Source organism: Ascidia mentula, chromosome 9 (assembly GCF_947561715.1).
Source record: "Ascidia mentula chromosome 9, kaAscMent1.1, whole genome shotgun sequence".
In the NCBI taxonomy this organism is placed as follows: domain Eukaryota; kingdom Metazoa; phylum Chordata; class Ascidiacea; order Phlebobranchia; family Ascidiidae; genus Ascidia; species Ascidia mentula.
In genome coordinates this window covers 6,052,592-6,067,046 of record NC_138574.1, presented here as the reverse complement: position 1 = coordinate 6,067,046, position 14,455 = coordinate 6,052,592, and the positions used below count along the sequence as shown (strand labels likewise).

At 38.7% G+C, this 14,455-nt stretch overlaps 2 protein-coding genes across 3 annotated transcripts; both read right to left on the bottom strand.

Moving 5' to 3' along the window:
- Positions 1 to 417: 417 nt before the first annotated feature.
- LOC145913612 (uncharacterized) lies at positions 418 to 4,494 on the bottom strand. Of its 2 annotated transcripts, none has more exons than XM_083001334.1 (9): positions 4,318 to 4,494; positions 4,121 to 4,210; positions 3,614 to 3,767; positions 3,336 to 3,487; positions 2,887 to 3,100; positions 2,418 to 2,623; positions 2,190 to 2,290; positions 1,909 to 2,079; positions 418 to 1,749 (listed from the first exon to the last, which is right to left on the bottom strand). In XM_083001334.1, the coding sequence occupies exons 1-9, from the start codon at positions 4,322 to 4,324 to the stop codon at positions 1,252 to 1,254; spliced, it is 1,593 nt and encodes a 530-aa protein (XP_082857460.1). In that variant the 5' UTR covers positions 4,325 to 4,494; the 3' UTR covers positions 418 to 1,251. The 2 variants fall into 2 exon arrangements, with proteins under 2 accessions (XP_082857460.1, XP_082857459.1); XM_083001333.1 differs by having other exon boundaries at positions 3,614 to 3,785; positions 4,318 to 4,493.
- Positions 4,495 to 5,890: 1,396 nt separating this feature from the next.
- Positions 5,891 to 13,544, bottom strand: LOC145913067 (SH2 domain-containing protein 3C-like). Its single transcript, XM_083000586.1, has 12 exons — positions 13,376 to 13,544; positions 11,315 to 11,577; positions 10,050 to 11,141; positions 9,620 to 9,773; positions 9,312 to 9,449; positions 8,788 to 8,867; positions 8,535 to 8,628; positions 8,305 to 8,382; positions 7,830 to 7,950; positions 7,341 to 7,513; positions 6,874 to 7,000; positions 5,891 to 6,568 (listed from the first exon to the last, which is right to left on the bottom strand). The coding sequence occupies exons 1-12, from the start codon at positions 13,385 to 13,387 to the stop codon at positions 6,414 to 6,416; spliced, it is 2,487 nt and encodes an 828-aa protein (XP_082856712.1). The 5' UTR covers positions 13,388 to 13,544; the 3' UTR covers positions 5,891 to 6,413.
- Positions 13,545 to 14,455: the final 911 nt, after the last annotated feature.

The window sequence follows — 14,455 nt, the reverse complement described above, 5'->3', positions numbered from 1 at the left end:
TGCTCGAAACAAGGTTATCTGTGTGGCAATTTAAAAACACATATTTCAACATTTCGGCAAAACGTGGAAGAGGTGTAGCCTGGTGCAAAGACTAGTTGTCCATAGAACCATAGAATATTCAAACAGTGATACAGTATGCTAAGATAGAATCCTAGATTCCATGCACAACCAGCAGTTTTTTCAGTCATGGCGTCATTTTTAGTCCAGGCGTAAAATTCGCATTGAGATAAAATGGGACGACTTTCCCCATTTTGTATGTGTAGGGTGTTAGAGATGTAGACGTGGAGGTTTAATACCAAATAAAAATGACACTCAATGAGCAAAAACAAACGCATCACACTGTCCACAAGGAAGATTCGTTTGAGGATATTTTATTTACATCATATCATTGTATTGATACTGAAAAGTGCAGTATTGGTAATTTTGGTTTATTTGCAAAAGTGTTATGTTGGAAAACTGTAACAGCAACAAAGAAAAAAATAATAATAATGATATTGAGAAAACTAGTAATAATGGAACAAGATACGTAGACGAAAATATTACCAAAAGAAGAGTAAACGAAAAGTGTCAAAAGCATTTATTAACTACCATTAAGAGAAAAGGACATACTCACGTTTCAAACGATCAATGTATATATATATATATATATATATATATATATGTGTGTGTGTGTGTGTGTGTATATATACATACAAAAATTACATTGTACTGAAAATGGCAAAACTAATCGACTAAACAACGGCGTTTAACACTGAGCGTACACTAAAAAAAACAGTCTTCGTGATTGAGTTTAGGCTAACAACAAGTTTTTTGGCGGCATGCTGACAAAAAATAATATAACCACGGTGAAAGAGTTTATACTCAACTACAGTACATCCTACTATAAACTTCGATTACGTTCGATAAGTGCACGAATGGCACGAGTGCCACGTTTGCCACGCCATTGGTGCGACATGGCACGCATTTTAACCTAAAAAGTTAAATATAAGCGTCGTCTTTAATTGTATGTAGTATCATGTAGAACAAAGTTAAATGTTGTCTATCACGTCTATAAAAGTAATACAGACGTTTGGTCGTGATAGGCTAGATAGTATGATACAATAAATATGGCACGCGCATATTCGTCTGAGTTGTGCACCCTGCGGGATATAGTCTCGTTTCGATTCCCAACATGGCAAAATGACAGAAAAATAATTCTCCAGGTAAGAATTTGCCCAATAGGCCTATATGCATGGCCGACAACAAAAGTAACTACACGAAATTGGTTACTGCTGTAGAATCATTGCTTATGGTGCTTTGGCGTTTTTTCTTTGACATGTGGAGCCCTTCGGTTATACTGCTTGTACTAAAACTGCGGCGTTTGAATTCTTTCTTTTTCTTGTCAACTTTATCCACTCTTAAGTGATCTTGACTCCTCTGTCGTTTTGACTTCTTGGATTTTCCTTTTATGGAGCTGGTCGAGGATGCCGACTCGTTTCTTCGCTTTTTTTCTTCCGTTAACTTTAGTAGCAGTGATGATCTTTCAGATTTACCGTTTTTATGAGCCAGCGAACTGCCTTGCGTGCCTGCGTCGTTCCCCCCTGTTGCACCATCCTCGGCTTTTAGGGAGTTTCGGTTTGGGGATGGTGTACCTGGAATTTGGATTAGACTCAATGTTGTCATATCTGTGTCTTCTTTTGGGATGATTTTGCTCGACTTTCGAGAAGTCTCATCTTCCGGATGTTCCACGTACAATGCAGGTTGCTGATACTAATTTCAAAACAAATTGCGTTTGCGTATTTATTAAATATAAATTGTAAGTAGGGCTTCAGGAAAAAAAAACTACAAAAGTATGTAACCATAAGGCAACTTTGATTATCTCTTAATTTCACAACAAATTACTTCAACAACTTGGTAAGTCAATCATACCGTCATTGTTGACGATTTTCGGCTTGAACCAAAACTGCTCCGAAATCCGTCATGTTTTTTCCTACTCATACTCGTGTGATGTATTGGATGCTTCTTTCCGGACAAAACTTCGAGCCAGTGCCGACGTATTTCTTCTTGGTGTAGGCAGAATAGTACCATAAGCAGTACGCCCTTTTGGTAAAAAAAAAATCATTTTCGTGTTAAGTATTCTTTTGTGTTCAAATAATCTTGTTATACGCTTATGTAACAAAAAAGTTTGGAAATATAAATTTACTAGTTACCAGGGCAGTCGAGAAGACGGTGAATACGACAACTGAGACGAGGTTTTGATAACGATCGCCTGCTTCTTTTACGGTAGGAACAACAACCGTCCCAAGAATAACTACGAAATGAAAACAAATCCGACTTATTCAAGAAATTTGTTCACAAACCATAAACGCACAAGTGCTCATCATAATTACGTCACCTAGAAGGACTTTGGGCAGAATTTTAAATTGAAAAGTGCTTACGTATTGCTATTAGGGTGGAAATGATTGACAACTTAATCAGGTGGATTTTTACTCTGCTGATATTTCCAATCCTCTGTAGTGGCCCAGAGTCCTGCGTGGACACAATACCGTGAAGGACATACACGAATATCGACAATATTGGAATAAACGCCACAGCAAATGGCAACAACAGACCGAAGTGCAAGAATTCAGCTCGAACAGAGCACCTGGGGAAAAAATCGATTTTAAGTATATTAAAGACCTTCCAACGTCCATGCACATCTGCACTTTATCCGAAAGTTAACTGATGTTCAAAACATTTTTGAAACCAGGTTCGTTATACCACTTGCGCGTATTAGGTTTTGATCTATATTGCATTAGATTTATAGATGTCCAAATATTTCGTATCTTTTTAAATGTGTGCAATCACTTAACATTTTTTTTCCTTTAAAAAAATAGGAGTCGGTTGTATGCTACATAGTGTGCTTACATCTCGTTGTAGTACTGCCCGCTTTTTGTCTGAGCCACAAGAATACACACAAGAGTAATAACAAAAGAAAGCCCGTAAGAAGGAACGGATGCCTTCAAGAAAAAATAACTTATGTGCCCTCCCATAGGTCTCTGAAACATCACCAGCAGAACGAACCAATAGGCTGTAATCCAGAACCAGGTGGAAAGCATGGAAAATTGTCCGATCAATGCTCCTAGAATCAAGCGAACATATAATTTTGTGTCATGTGAAGTTGATTAAACAGTTGTGGAAACTGATGATACCTGTACTGCGAAATATATTTTTCTAATAACTTACAACAAAGTGTACAGAGCTGTCTGTTACGATCGTTTAAACTTTTGACAAGAATACTGCGCCATATGAACTTTGTTCGTGAAAACAATTTGTTTACGTTCCTTTCAACTACGAAACTTTTTTTCCAACTCTACCTGCTACACAAAGCGGATGATTTCCATATACATGACACTCCCCATGGCCATGTTGCCTTTGTGCGTTACTAAACAAGTAACCGATGTAATAGAGAAGAAGACAGATGCACAGATTTACCATCACAATATGAGTCCGTTTCACTCGAAATTTCCTGTAAAAAAAATTCATGACTTATGACCAGTATTGAGTATACAACCCTAACAAAACGATATACACAACAAAAATTAATATTCATATAATATGTTAATTCACTATAACACACATTTAAAAATTATACCTGAAGCCAATGTAGGACAAAAGCGTGAGCAAAATTCCCAAAATCGACACAGATGCACCAACAAACGTGATGATGTGAAGAAGTTCTTCTTCGTCTTCATTCGCACAAGTTGTGAGATTTGACCGAAATGACGTAGTAGAGTTTAGGTGATCTACTAAAACATCGTTGGATCCTGTGATAAATTCAGCGTTACATATAGTTCTTGAAATGATTGATTGATAAAAACAGGCGCTTGTCGTACGAACAGCGCATCATGCTGTGTTAGAATATATTTGGTTCATTGCCGCATTCTGTTGTTGGAACAACAATGTGCTCCTTTGTGGGTTTAGAAATATGCGATTTTAATGGTTTGTGTACATCAACACCATGCAATCAAGACCTCATATAGAACTGAAGCCCACCCAGTCCTTTGGGAATTCGGCAATGTTTGCGAAACTTTGATGCATGGCAATAAAAATCAATGTTCGGTTATCAAGAGTCGTTTGTACAAATACATTGTATGGTTACCAGTGGCAGAGGAAATAATGTCAGAGGTTGTTGAAATGTCTCGTTTCGTGTAATGGACGGTGGTAGCACTGCTCGCCATCGTTGTTACGTCTGCGTGAGTAACTAACAATGTTACTGGGAGGTATAATTTATGCATACATTAATTTCGTAAACACATAAGTTGGCATTTTTTTAACATCAACCGCTGATAAACTTACTGTTCATTTTGTTTGAATAATCCAACAAGCCTTCTTTCTTGAAGATGAGTCAGGCAAAATACGTCGCTCTACCAGCAGAAGAACACTGCTTTTGAAACAACGTGTATGCAAACTCCTACCAGTGTTCCTGCAAAACAGCAATCGCCATTCATGCTTTCAATTCATAGCGACATATCTCTTGGTAGTAATGGACGGCATCGCAAATTAATAAAGTCGGCCGATGGTTAAATCATTCGCTGTCCAATTCGCAGAGGGAAAACGTCACCGAACCTCTGTGGACATCTTATGCGCATATTTACGCCGGTCTCCATCTACTAAAACATAATTCCTTTTAAAGTGCCTTGTTCTGCGCCTCTAAGCTACGAAATCTACAATTCAATACATCTTTACCAATCTTCTAACTCAGTTTTCTGGTGAAAAACGGAACAAGAAAAAGCCGTGTATCACTTCCTTCTCGTTGCAGAACTCTTCTTAGGCTCGAACAATCGCAAACACTGGCAATGGGCTAGAAAAGGTCCTTACCTCATTCACGAACAAACGTCATACTTCGTGCCGCAACCAACTCGTGCTGTATATCACAGCAGTGAAAAAGGGAAATGAATTACCAGACGCACTAAGCGATTGCTTGATGTAAGCTTTGCTCGCCCATTCAAATTATTGATATCGGTTTTCATCGGTACAACATGCTTGCTATTATAGTTTGTATGCGTGTTTACCGCCTGAATACTAACAGAAAGTTTTTGCAACATAACTCTGTCCTTCAAATGTTGCATTTTTGATATGTTTATGTGACTCACATACAAACAAAAACGCAATAAATTGGACCACAAAAGTCAAAAATCTCCTTGAGGTAACTATGTCTGCCTGCGCTGGCACTGATATTGAAGGTAAAATTTGAAGAACTGAGAAGCAAAGTATCTTGCTTCATTCTCTAAATGGCCAATCCCATTTTGGCCAGGACCCTGTGTGGTCGTGTTGTGAAGCCGCATCCTGAATAAATCTACGTCATTTCCGAGCACCATGCATACAGATAAGTAGCACAAGGCAGAAATCAAAAAGGTCTACAACTATGCTGTAACGGCTTTCCGGACTAGTTCGCGGCAGCTCTACCTTTCTATGGCCGCTCAAAAACACAGTCAAGGAAGGTCAACGTAAACTACGAACCATGTTACACGGCAAACTCAGCATCGTTTCGTTATAAATCTACTATCAAAACCATTCTTAAAATAAAGTAAGCCGACCAGTCTATAAAATAAAGTAAGCCGACCTGCCTATAATACTTTATACAATTCACAATAACCTCACACCGTGCATTGCAACCGACCGGTAGCTGCGCGTGCCGAGGCACTGGCTTTCAATCGATCGAACGCATTCTCGTATTTTGCTGTAAAAGTCAATCGTCGGCGTCGTCGTGAAGTTTCATTGGCGGTTTCAAAGAAATGGTAGTTTTATTACTTGGACCACTTTACTACTTACTCAAACAAATCAAATAACTTCACAGAATCTCTTGAAACTGCTAAAATTTTAAATACCCGCTGATAGCCTTAAGATTTCCATCAATTCAGCAAAAATGAAGCATTAAAAGAAGTTTAATTCCATACGATAAGTGCAGAAATTTCAGTGTTAAATTAATACACAATCTGATTGGGAGATGGAACATTAACACACGCAATACATCGAAGGCACTTTAAACAACATCAAATATCCAGCTATTCCACTTAGCAAGGGGAAATACAATATTCAAGGTTGTAATTCGCATACTGAGGCATAAAGCAACATGGTAGAATAAGGAGAACGAGCTTTCTAATAGACTTACTATCGATTTTGCAACAAATTTTGGTTATAAGTTAAGGCATACGCTGAGTTGGACTTGCCGCACCGGCGCTTGTACGCATTTTTCTGATGATTTCACGTAATTGCGATTTATATGAGCCTGAAATTGTTTTCGAAGAAACTTCACAACCTTTCACCGGGAAAACAAGATTTGTGACAACTACGTTATTAAATAAAAAGTACGAATATAGATTGTTGACATGTTGTTTTCAACGATAATGAAAAGAAAAATGATCTTATTAAAACAAAAGTTATTTTTGACTTTATCCGCTCAAACGCTTTGCCATTAAAGTTATAACACGATCAAATTTTTGGTAACGCTCATTTCTTTCCACCTCCGCTCCTTTAAATCCCCACAAAAGTCGAAGATGAAATTCTGTGGCGAAAATCTCCTCTAATTTTGGTGTAGTAACAAAATCTAACAAGAAAATAGGTTAAAATTAACTTGTACTGAAGTAATACAATTGGGCAGAATGTGTTGGACATGAGCCATGTATTTGCTAACCATATTAAGGTACACACAACTTGCCAATGATATACGCAACGCTTTTGTGATATAAATTTATCAAACAACGGAACAGTGACGTGGTTTAATGACTAGGAGGAAAGACGGAGGACGGAAATATTACGTGACATGAATGTTGATTAACCGACAGTGACGACATAGTCATAAAGGTCATACGCCGATGCCTGCAACCTCCACTACAAAGTTTAGGATCTTACCATGCAATTTTGATTTCGCGTTTTTGCGAAACTTGCTGAGTGACGTCAGCAATGTACGCGCAGCTGTTAATTGGGCCATGAGACTGTCGAAACTGTCGTCGGGCAAATTCTGCCACCATTCCCGATCCTGAGTAAATAAACAAAAGGGTAGAAGTGAAATTATTGAGAGTACGTAATACAATTTCTCCATTCCGTACGCACGAAGTTCCCGGAAGATAATCACTTACATACGTACGTCGGAAAACCACATAAATCACGTTGCGCTCATAATTATGATTGATAACCACTATCTGAACACACTTTCAATTTTAACATTATTCGCAATTGATGCGTCAAATAAATGAACGTAATTGAGAAAGGCACTGAACTACAGAGATCATACTGGATCGAGATGAGAAAGCGTATTACGGGAAACTACGGTTATGTTGCTCATTTCAATTCAAAAATAGTGAACGAAAGAAACTTACGGAAGGTTCGCTTCCACCACTAGCGACGCTGCCGAGAAGGTCACCTTCAGAAGCCGAAAGTTGCTTTGCAGAAGGTTGTTTTGTATTGGACGAAGTGTGGGGAATGCCAGGAAGGGGATTTTCGTAAAATCTTATGATTGGCATAATGTGAGGAATGCACGAAGAAACCAAATCTATAAACAAGATCTTTGGTAAGCCGAATCTTCAGATAAGTTTATACATAAATTATAACAAATTTATTTAAGTGGATATCTGCTAAAAACTGTTGTTTACATAAACGGAAATCAAAATATTTATACCCGATTTTATTCCTAAGTGCACAACTAGTGTACTAAGTGTTAACAATATACCCGCTATATGATGGACATAAATAAATAACAAAGTGTTGCATTTTGTTACATAATGGTTTGTGTGCAGTCAGTATTATCTCTATAAATTTTGTGCTCATTGAAAGAAATTTGAGCTTTAAGATACATTCTCACAACTCACTTATTTGTCCCTTTCCTTCATCAAGAAAGTTGAGTAAGGGACGTAATTTTTTCTCCATTGTTACGGCGTTGTTAGTGTAACGTTGTTGCAACGAATTCCACACATCCCGAAGTTCACGTAACTGGTCAAAAACATTATGTACTTCATGTACGCAAATAGTTCATACTTTCCATGTGGGTACAATTTATACAACATGTTTCTATTTCGCTCAACGTGTGTCGACTAAAAATGTCACCACAGCAAAACCGAAAACACATGGGACGTATGTGCAGTAAATTCAACGCTCTAATGTCCTGAATTTTTTGAAAAAAGTTTTCATGTAAACGTCCGAAAACGCCCACACAGTGCAGGTCGATAAAGAAAAACAGATTTGAGGCGGAAATAAAGACTCAAAGACAAGGAATATTTTTTTCGTCGTCACAACTTTTCTCGCATCTTTATTTTCGCGTTTAATTTTTTGTCACGGTTGACTAACCTGCGGACACGTGAGTCCAGACATCAACGCTGAAAATCCAAATACGTTTCCTAAGCTGTGGACAAGCTCATTGGCAATCTGCACAATTTTAAGGAAATTAAAACACATGTACTGAATAGATTGTTTATTTTGAGGATATAAAAATGATTGAAAAGTGGTTTGCATTACTCAGTATTGATCACTAATTGAAAAAAAGCAATTACAGTTTTTCGTATAGACCTGCCACAAACCTGTATGAAGACGTTCAAAATGTCAACACGTTCCTGATCTGACGAACAGCCACGCAAAACACACGCAGCAACCCAAAATGCGATGCATTGAAACCTTGCATAAAAATATTTGTTAGCAGTTTCGCAATATTTTAGGTAAAAGCATGTCTCACATATATAATTATACATATATAGATATTTTTATACATATGTCATTAAAAGGTTGTTTAAAAAAGTACTGCACGCACGAGAACAAATTTAAAATTCTTGTCACCTTTCCATGATGTCTTTCCGGAGTTGAGCGCCTTTGGGAAGGAAAATGATTTCCAAACCATCTTCTTCCACCTGACAAACCTTTCAATAAATACAAACATTTTTTAAATTATCCAATAAGTTACAAATAAACACTTGGTGTAAACGCAATTCCCGCGGTTAACGTTGCAAAACTTGTTTTGTATGCAATGCTAAATAGGGGCATTTCGAGAAGCACTCGGTGATGTTATTTAACGTGAGATTAGCGAAGCTTTTTCCTGACAACTATAGGAAGTTGACAAGCGGCCTCATGCAGACTAAAAACGCACACTTCCTATTTATGAACACACGGCACACGTATTTTTGTACAGGACATTTTACAGTTTTGTTTCACTTTAAATCCACAAAAACACAACATTAGTGGTACATGTTATAATGTCAGAATTTACAGTCGTTGTACAACGCAAAATGTCAGATTCCATTTCGGCGTGGTTTGTTTCTTATAAGATACAGCAAGTAATCGAATCCGCGTTGTAGCATTTGTACCTTGCAATCCACAGCTGTCATGTGCCGCGCCAGTTTAAATGGGTCAGTTTTTAGTAAAGTCATCTTTACTGCATTCATCGCCCCAACTTCAACCGGTTTGTTTTCGCTTGAAAGAAGCAGGCTCTTAAATTTTTGGATCTAAAACAGAAAAATAGGTACAACACCACAATAGCACGCATGAAAGTTGTAATGAGTCAGTTGCTGCGGGAAGCACCCGCACTTTACATTCACATGCAGCTTGCTACAGGAAAGCACGCTCATCCGGTTATCGATTTTGGTACGTGACTTTCATAGGGAGGTTAGCTCACATTGAATATTGACGGTTGGACGTTCTTATTTACTGACGCCCTCTGTTCTACGTCATTTCCTTTTAGCAATGACGCGGCACTTGCTGATGTCTTTCCAGTTATTTGGTGTTGGTTGGAGCTAATGACTTCACCACTGGACCTTCGTAAACTTGACCTGCAAATTCACAAAAAATATTTCAAAGAATGCACTTTGGCCTTTTTGGAAAGAATTTCTTTAATGTTTTAAGATATTATAACTGTCGAAACAGGAAAGAAACCTATAAGGCGTAAATATGTATTTTCCAAAATGTGTCGGAAATCCCATTTACAGGCGAAAGTGACGTATCTCGAATTATCAGCATAACCCAAAGCAATTGACGTGTGTTCTAAATTTCCAATTGCAATTGATATATAATGGTATAAAATCTCGTCAACGCATGCGACGTTATACCAAGCAGGCTTGTCGATCTTTTTTGGTCGTTCTTCTCCTTGTTGTGAGGCCAGAGGAGTATTTGGTTCGCTTAAACTTCCACCTTTCGAAGTGGTCGCGTTTATTTTGCTTGACGGATCAGAATTGACAATCTGCTTTTTAAGACGTATGGACTGTTTGTTTTCAATGTTCGACAGCGGTGTATTTTCTGCCGACCGAGTGCTTCGGTGACGTATAATCGGTCGTCGGAAGGAAGGAACACGACTTGGTTTAGGTGGAACGCTGGCGCCGCTTGGTGATCCATCAGTTCGTGTTTTGCTGCTGCGGGATGGCGCACCTCGCACATTAGGAAGAGGACCAACGCCATCCACAACCGGTGCCTTTGATTTTGTTGGACTGAGTTGTGGTTCTGAACCTGCGCGACCAACAGGTTTGCCATGGTTTATTACATTGACTTCAACTTGGCTTAAAGGCCTCTGCCCTGTATTTGGGACGGTTATTCTGTTTTGGTTGACTTGGCCTTGTGGCAGGTTGAGCGGAAAGGGTTTGGGAAGGGAAGACCTTAACGGGGAATTCCGGGCCATGGGAGAATTGGGACCCGAAAAAGGCGACCTGGGGCTTTGATGGTGTTCCTGTTGAGAATTTGGGCTCAGTGAAGAGGGCACCACAGGCAAAGGGTCAGTTGTGTTACGTTGTAAGGGGTCGGGTGATAAATTGGGACGATATTGGTGATGGATGTGGAGACGAGGATCGATGACTTCCGCAGTTGAGGATGAGGATTCAGACGATAATGATGAGGATGAAAGAGAAGAGGAATGCGAGTAAGATGCAGGCTGGGATGTTTTCACACTACCATTTTGTGAGCGTGGTGGGCGGCGCAGCGAAGAGTATTTTGCGTCAGAAAACGATAGCGGAACTGTTCGGTTGATGGGGCGTCGAATCACAGCTCCCGTGTGAAGCGATATAGGAATGCTCTTTCCAAAGTGAAACATTATAAGGGCCGGGATTGAGTCAAAAGCTTCCCGTTCAAACTGGTACTGAACCTTGGCTTGCAAAGCCCCTTGCTGATGAACGCTTTGGTTGATCTTGAAGTGCAATACCGGCCCGACCCACCTGCACATACAAAGCATAAATAGATATTTATGCCTATAACTAAACTAAAGACCTTGATACATATGTGGATATGGTCAACATTATGTAATCTTTTGTGCATGAGGTGCTATGTTGAAGTATCGGTTAAAATAGAGTAAATTCTAACAGATGCTTTTATTACGTTTATTTCATACCTGATAGAAAGAACGTATTCTCCTGGATTGGTAACGGATTCGCGAATTAAAAAATCGCCATCGTTTTTAGTTAACTCTTCGGCGACATCTCGCGGCAGTTTACCGTGATACCAAGCATAACTTCGTATATCACTACTATCCAACTTTAGTTCGCTCTCCAGGTCTTTCCGCAGCATTTCAGCGGAAATTTTGCTGGGGAAATCTACATTTTCCTGGTGGTGGTTTCCGTTGCCTCTTGACAAAGACAGGTGATGGGGTGTTAACTGCAATACAAAAATGTTTAAACAACTAAAACGTTCAACTGAGAATTGTACATCAAATGGACATGAGTGGTTTTGCTGAGAGACATGCATCAAAAAATGATCAATCTTCATCAGGACATAACGCACCACGTGAATATAGGAAAGCGCAAAAAAGCAAAAATTAATTAGTTTTTTTTGCCAGACAAGCTTTTAAATTAACTGAACATTACGTCTGCCAGCGTCAACAACAAGTTACATTGGTTTTAGTACTGGCTGTTTGTTGGTCGCTTTTGCAAACTGGGACACACTTGGATAGCAAAAACAATATATTTAAGCTGTAGGAAACGACATGTGATAACAAAACCGCAAGTCAATTTGCTAAAGGGATATTTCTATCTGGACGATAACGTAAAATTTGCTGTAATTCATCCTCAAACCAAAATGAAAAAAACTATTTCCACAACAAAAAATGTATATTGACCACACCTGTAGCTGACACAAAGATATGCTTGTCTGGTAAAATGACACAATATCATTTAGTACTTAGTACGTTGTACTGTTCTTCTAATTAGTGAGCTTTAATGGGTGGTTTAGAGGTTAGGTTAATGTCCCCTGGTTACAAAAATTCATACATACAACTGTAACGACTTGGTACATCTAATCTCAAATAACCGAACTGAAAAACACAAATCGTTATATCGCTAACGAGCGAAGAGCCAATTACGTATTTCGCCAGGTCGCACAATTACCTTAGGTGCAAACATTCTACAATTACTTCGGCAATAACATAATACTGTTCTCAAATAACTAAAGAACAAAAGTAGAATTTGCCACTACAATAATTCAAATCCTTTCATAGGATTCTTACCCGAAAAGGTGAACATCTTCCACAAAGCATCTTTCACGTGAGCAAAATATTACTGCACGTCACAACACAACAACAAAATATTTTTTGCATACATGTATATCCGCTATAAGGTAGCTCTGCTGCTCGGCTCACCTTATCAAGACTCTAATGCAAGTTATTTTGGTCAATATTGCCATTAAGCGGTATTTGCTATTAAAAAATCAATAAATGGCTTAACAGCACCCTAGGGTACATAGCTGCAGGCGGCCAAGCGAAAAGTTGGCCTAATCTAACCTGACCCAAGATAGTATGGGCTGGTTGGTGACAGACAGACATATCTTAAACAGACTACAGTAGTCAGGAGCTGTAATCTGACCTGTGCAGGTTTAGTGCTCACTCTAGCACTGCACTGTAAGCTGATCTTATTGACTCGCTTTCGCTAATGGAGTAGGCTAACTGTTAGCACCGTTTCGGTAAAAGCCGTTCCTCTGATTGCACATCCAACATTACGACAGACATTGAAAGCTTTACTACAAACGGTGCTCTGATGGTTGGGCTAATCAACGTCTATGACGCGGGTTAGAGAGAAAGACCGAGACTAACGACAATACAAAAATAACTGTGACAACCGATGCATATTATGTATAGTGTGCGTTTAGAAAAGCGTTTAGTTGCGTTTAAATTATTCTATTCAATATTGCGTTATCTGTAAATTGGACTGAGGTTTACTTTTACATTACGTTGGTACCGATACAATTCATCTCTTCGAAATTGTATGCACAAGAAGCAGCTTACAGGACTTGTTTGTTTTCAGCAATTCGCTTACATGGTAGTGTACCGATCAAGCATGCAACGTTAACAGACCAAACAGCAAGGAATTGGCGTCAAGATATTCTATTTATTGTCTTTCAAGATATTTTATTGATTCGTAAAAGGGTTGAAAACGATTGGCTTAAGTTAAAATCCACTTACCTCCTCATACATAACGTTTGACCTTGTTCAGCAGTTGATCCCACAATGTAAATAATTGATGGTACGTTTGGTCCAAAAAGATGCACTGGCGATCATTTGTGCGTGTCAATCGCAGTAAGCACTAACCTGTTACCTTATCACTGGCAATTAAAAGCATGTTAACACTTGCCGAAAAAAAGATAAATATCATCGTTGGAAAAATTATTGCTGTTGTTCACCAAGAGGATAGTAGCTTATAATGCCTTGGTAGCAAAATGGTCAAGTAAGACCAGGGGGAAATTTATTTGAATGCTTAATTTGTTTGAGAAAGCACTTCCTGTTAGCCTTTTTATAAATCTAATTGTCTTGTTTGAGGTCACCAGTTTGAAGTTTTCTGATACATAAAAGTCACCGTGACCTTTTTGACCATCATATGATCCTCGTTTAGTTAAACTGGAACTAAACTCAAAATAGTTTAGGGAACAAGAGAAGGCTTTTAGCAGCAACTGCCTGTCTGACGCAACTCTGCACCAACCCACAGTCAAGTGCGAACGACATGGCGCACCCTTCACATTCATCGAGTATTCAGCTATTTCACAACACAATAAGTACTACGTCACACCGTAATTTTTAGTCTACACCTCTATTCCAAATGCTTTGGCATGGATACGTCATAAAAGATGGTAAACGAATCAGTCGTTTAAGGCTTGGTAGTTAACAAGGCCAAGTTAATGTTTAACTATGCTCGATAAAATTATTCTGCTGGCCCTAGCCCATTATATCTCTAAACATAATTCGGTTCTTTTTTAAATCATCCCTTAAATAGTTTTATGATATGTTGCAAAAACTGTTAACATTCCTTTTACGAAACAGCACTAAAATTGTTAGTTTGTTTTCTTATTCATCGCTTTGCTACCCACGCGCCATAATTAAATCAAATTCTGACCTGCTGTTCTTTTGTCGCCTAACTTGCTTGGACTATGCGACAGACCAAGTGGCGACGACAAAGTCCCAGAAACGTATCTTGTGCGAGTTCTCCAAAGCAGCTGTTTTGCGACAACTGTCAATACAAAGTAGAGACAACAACTTGTGTTACAAAAT

What these genes read in the sequence shown, in the direction of transcription:
- LOC145913067 (XM_083000586.1), bottom strand. An exon ending in TCCAACCGTCAATATTCAAT is followed by an intron (nt 9,450 to 9,619) that starts GTGAGCTAACCT and finishes TTTCTGTTTTAG; the next exon opens with ATCCAAAAATTTAAGAGCCT. An exon ending in CTGGACTCACGTGTCCGCAG is followed by an intron (nt 7,951 to 8,304) that starts GTTAGTCAACCG and finishes GTTTTTGACCAG; the next exon opens with TTACGTGAACTTCGGGATGT.
- LOC145913612 (XM_083001333.1), bottom strand. An exon ending in TCATCCGCTTTGTGTAGCAG is followed by an intron (nt 3,101 to 3,335) that starts GTAGAGTTGGAA and finishes GCTTGATTCTAG; the next exon opens with GAGCATTGATCGGACAATTT. An exon ending in TTCCACCCTAATAGCAATAC is followed by an intron (nt 2,291 to 2,417) that starts GTAAGCACTTTT and finishes TTCATTTCGTAG; the next exon opens with TTATTCTTGGGACGGTTGTT.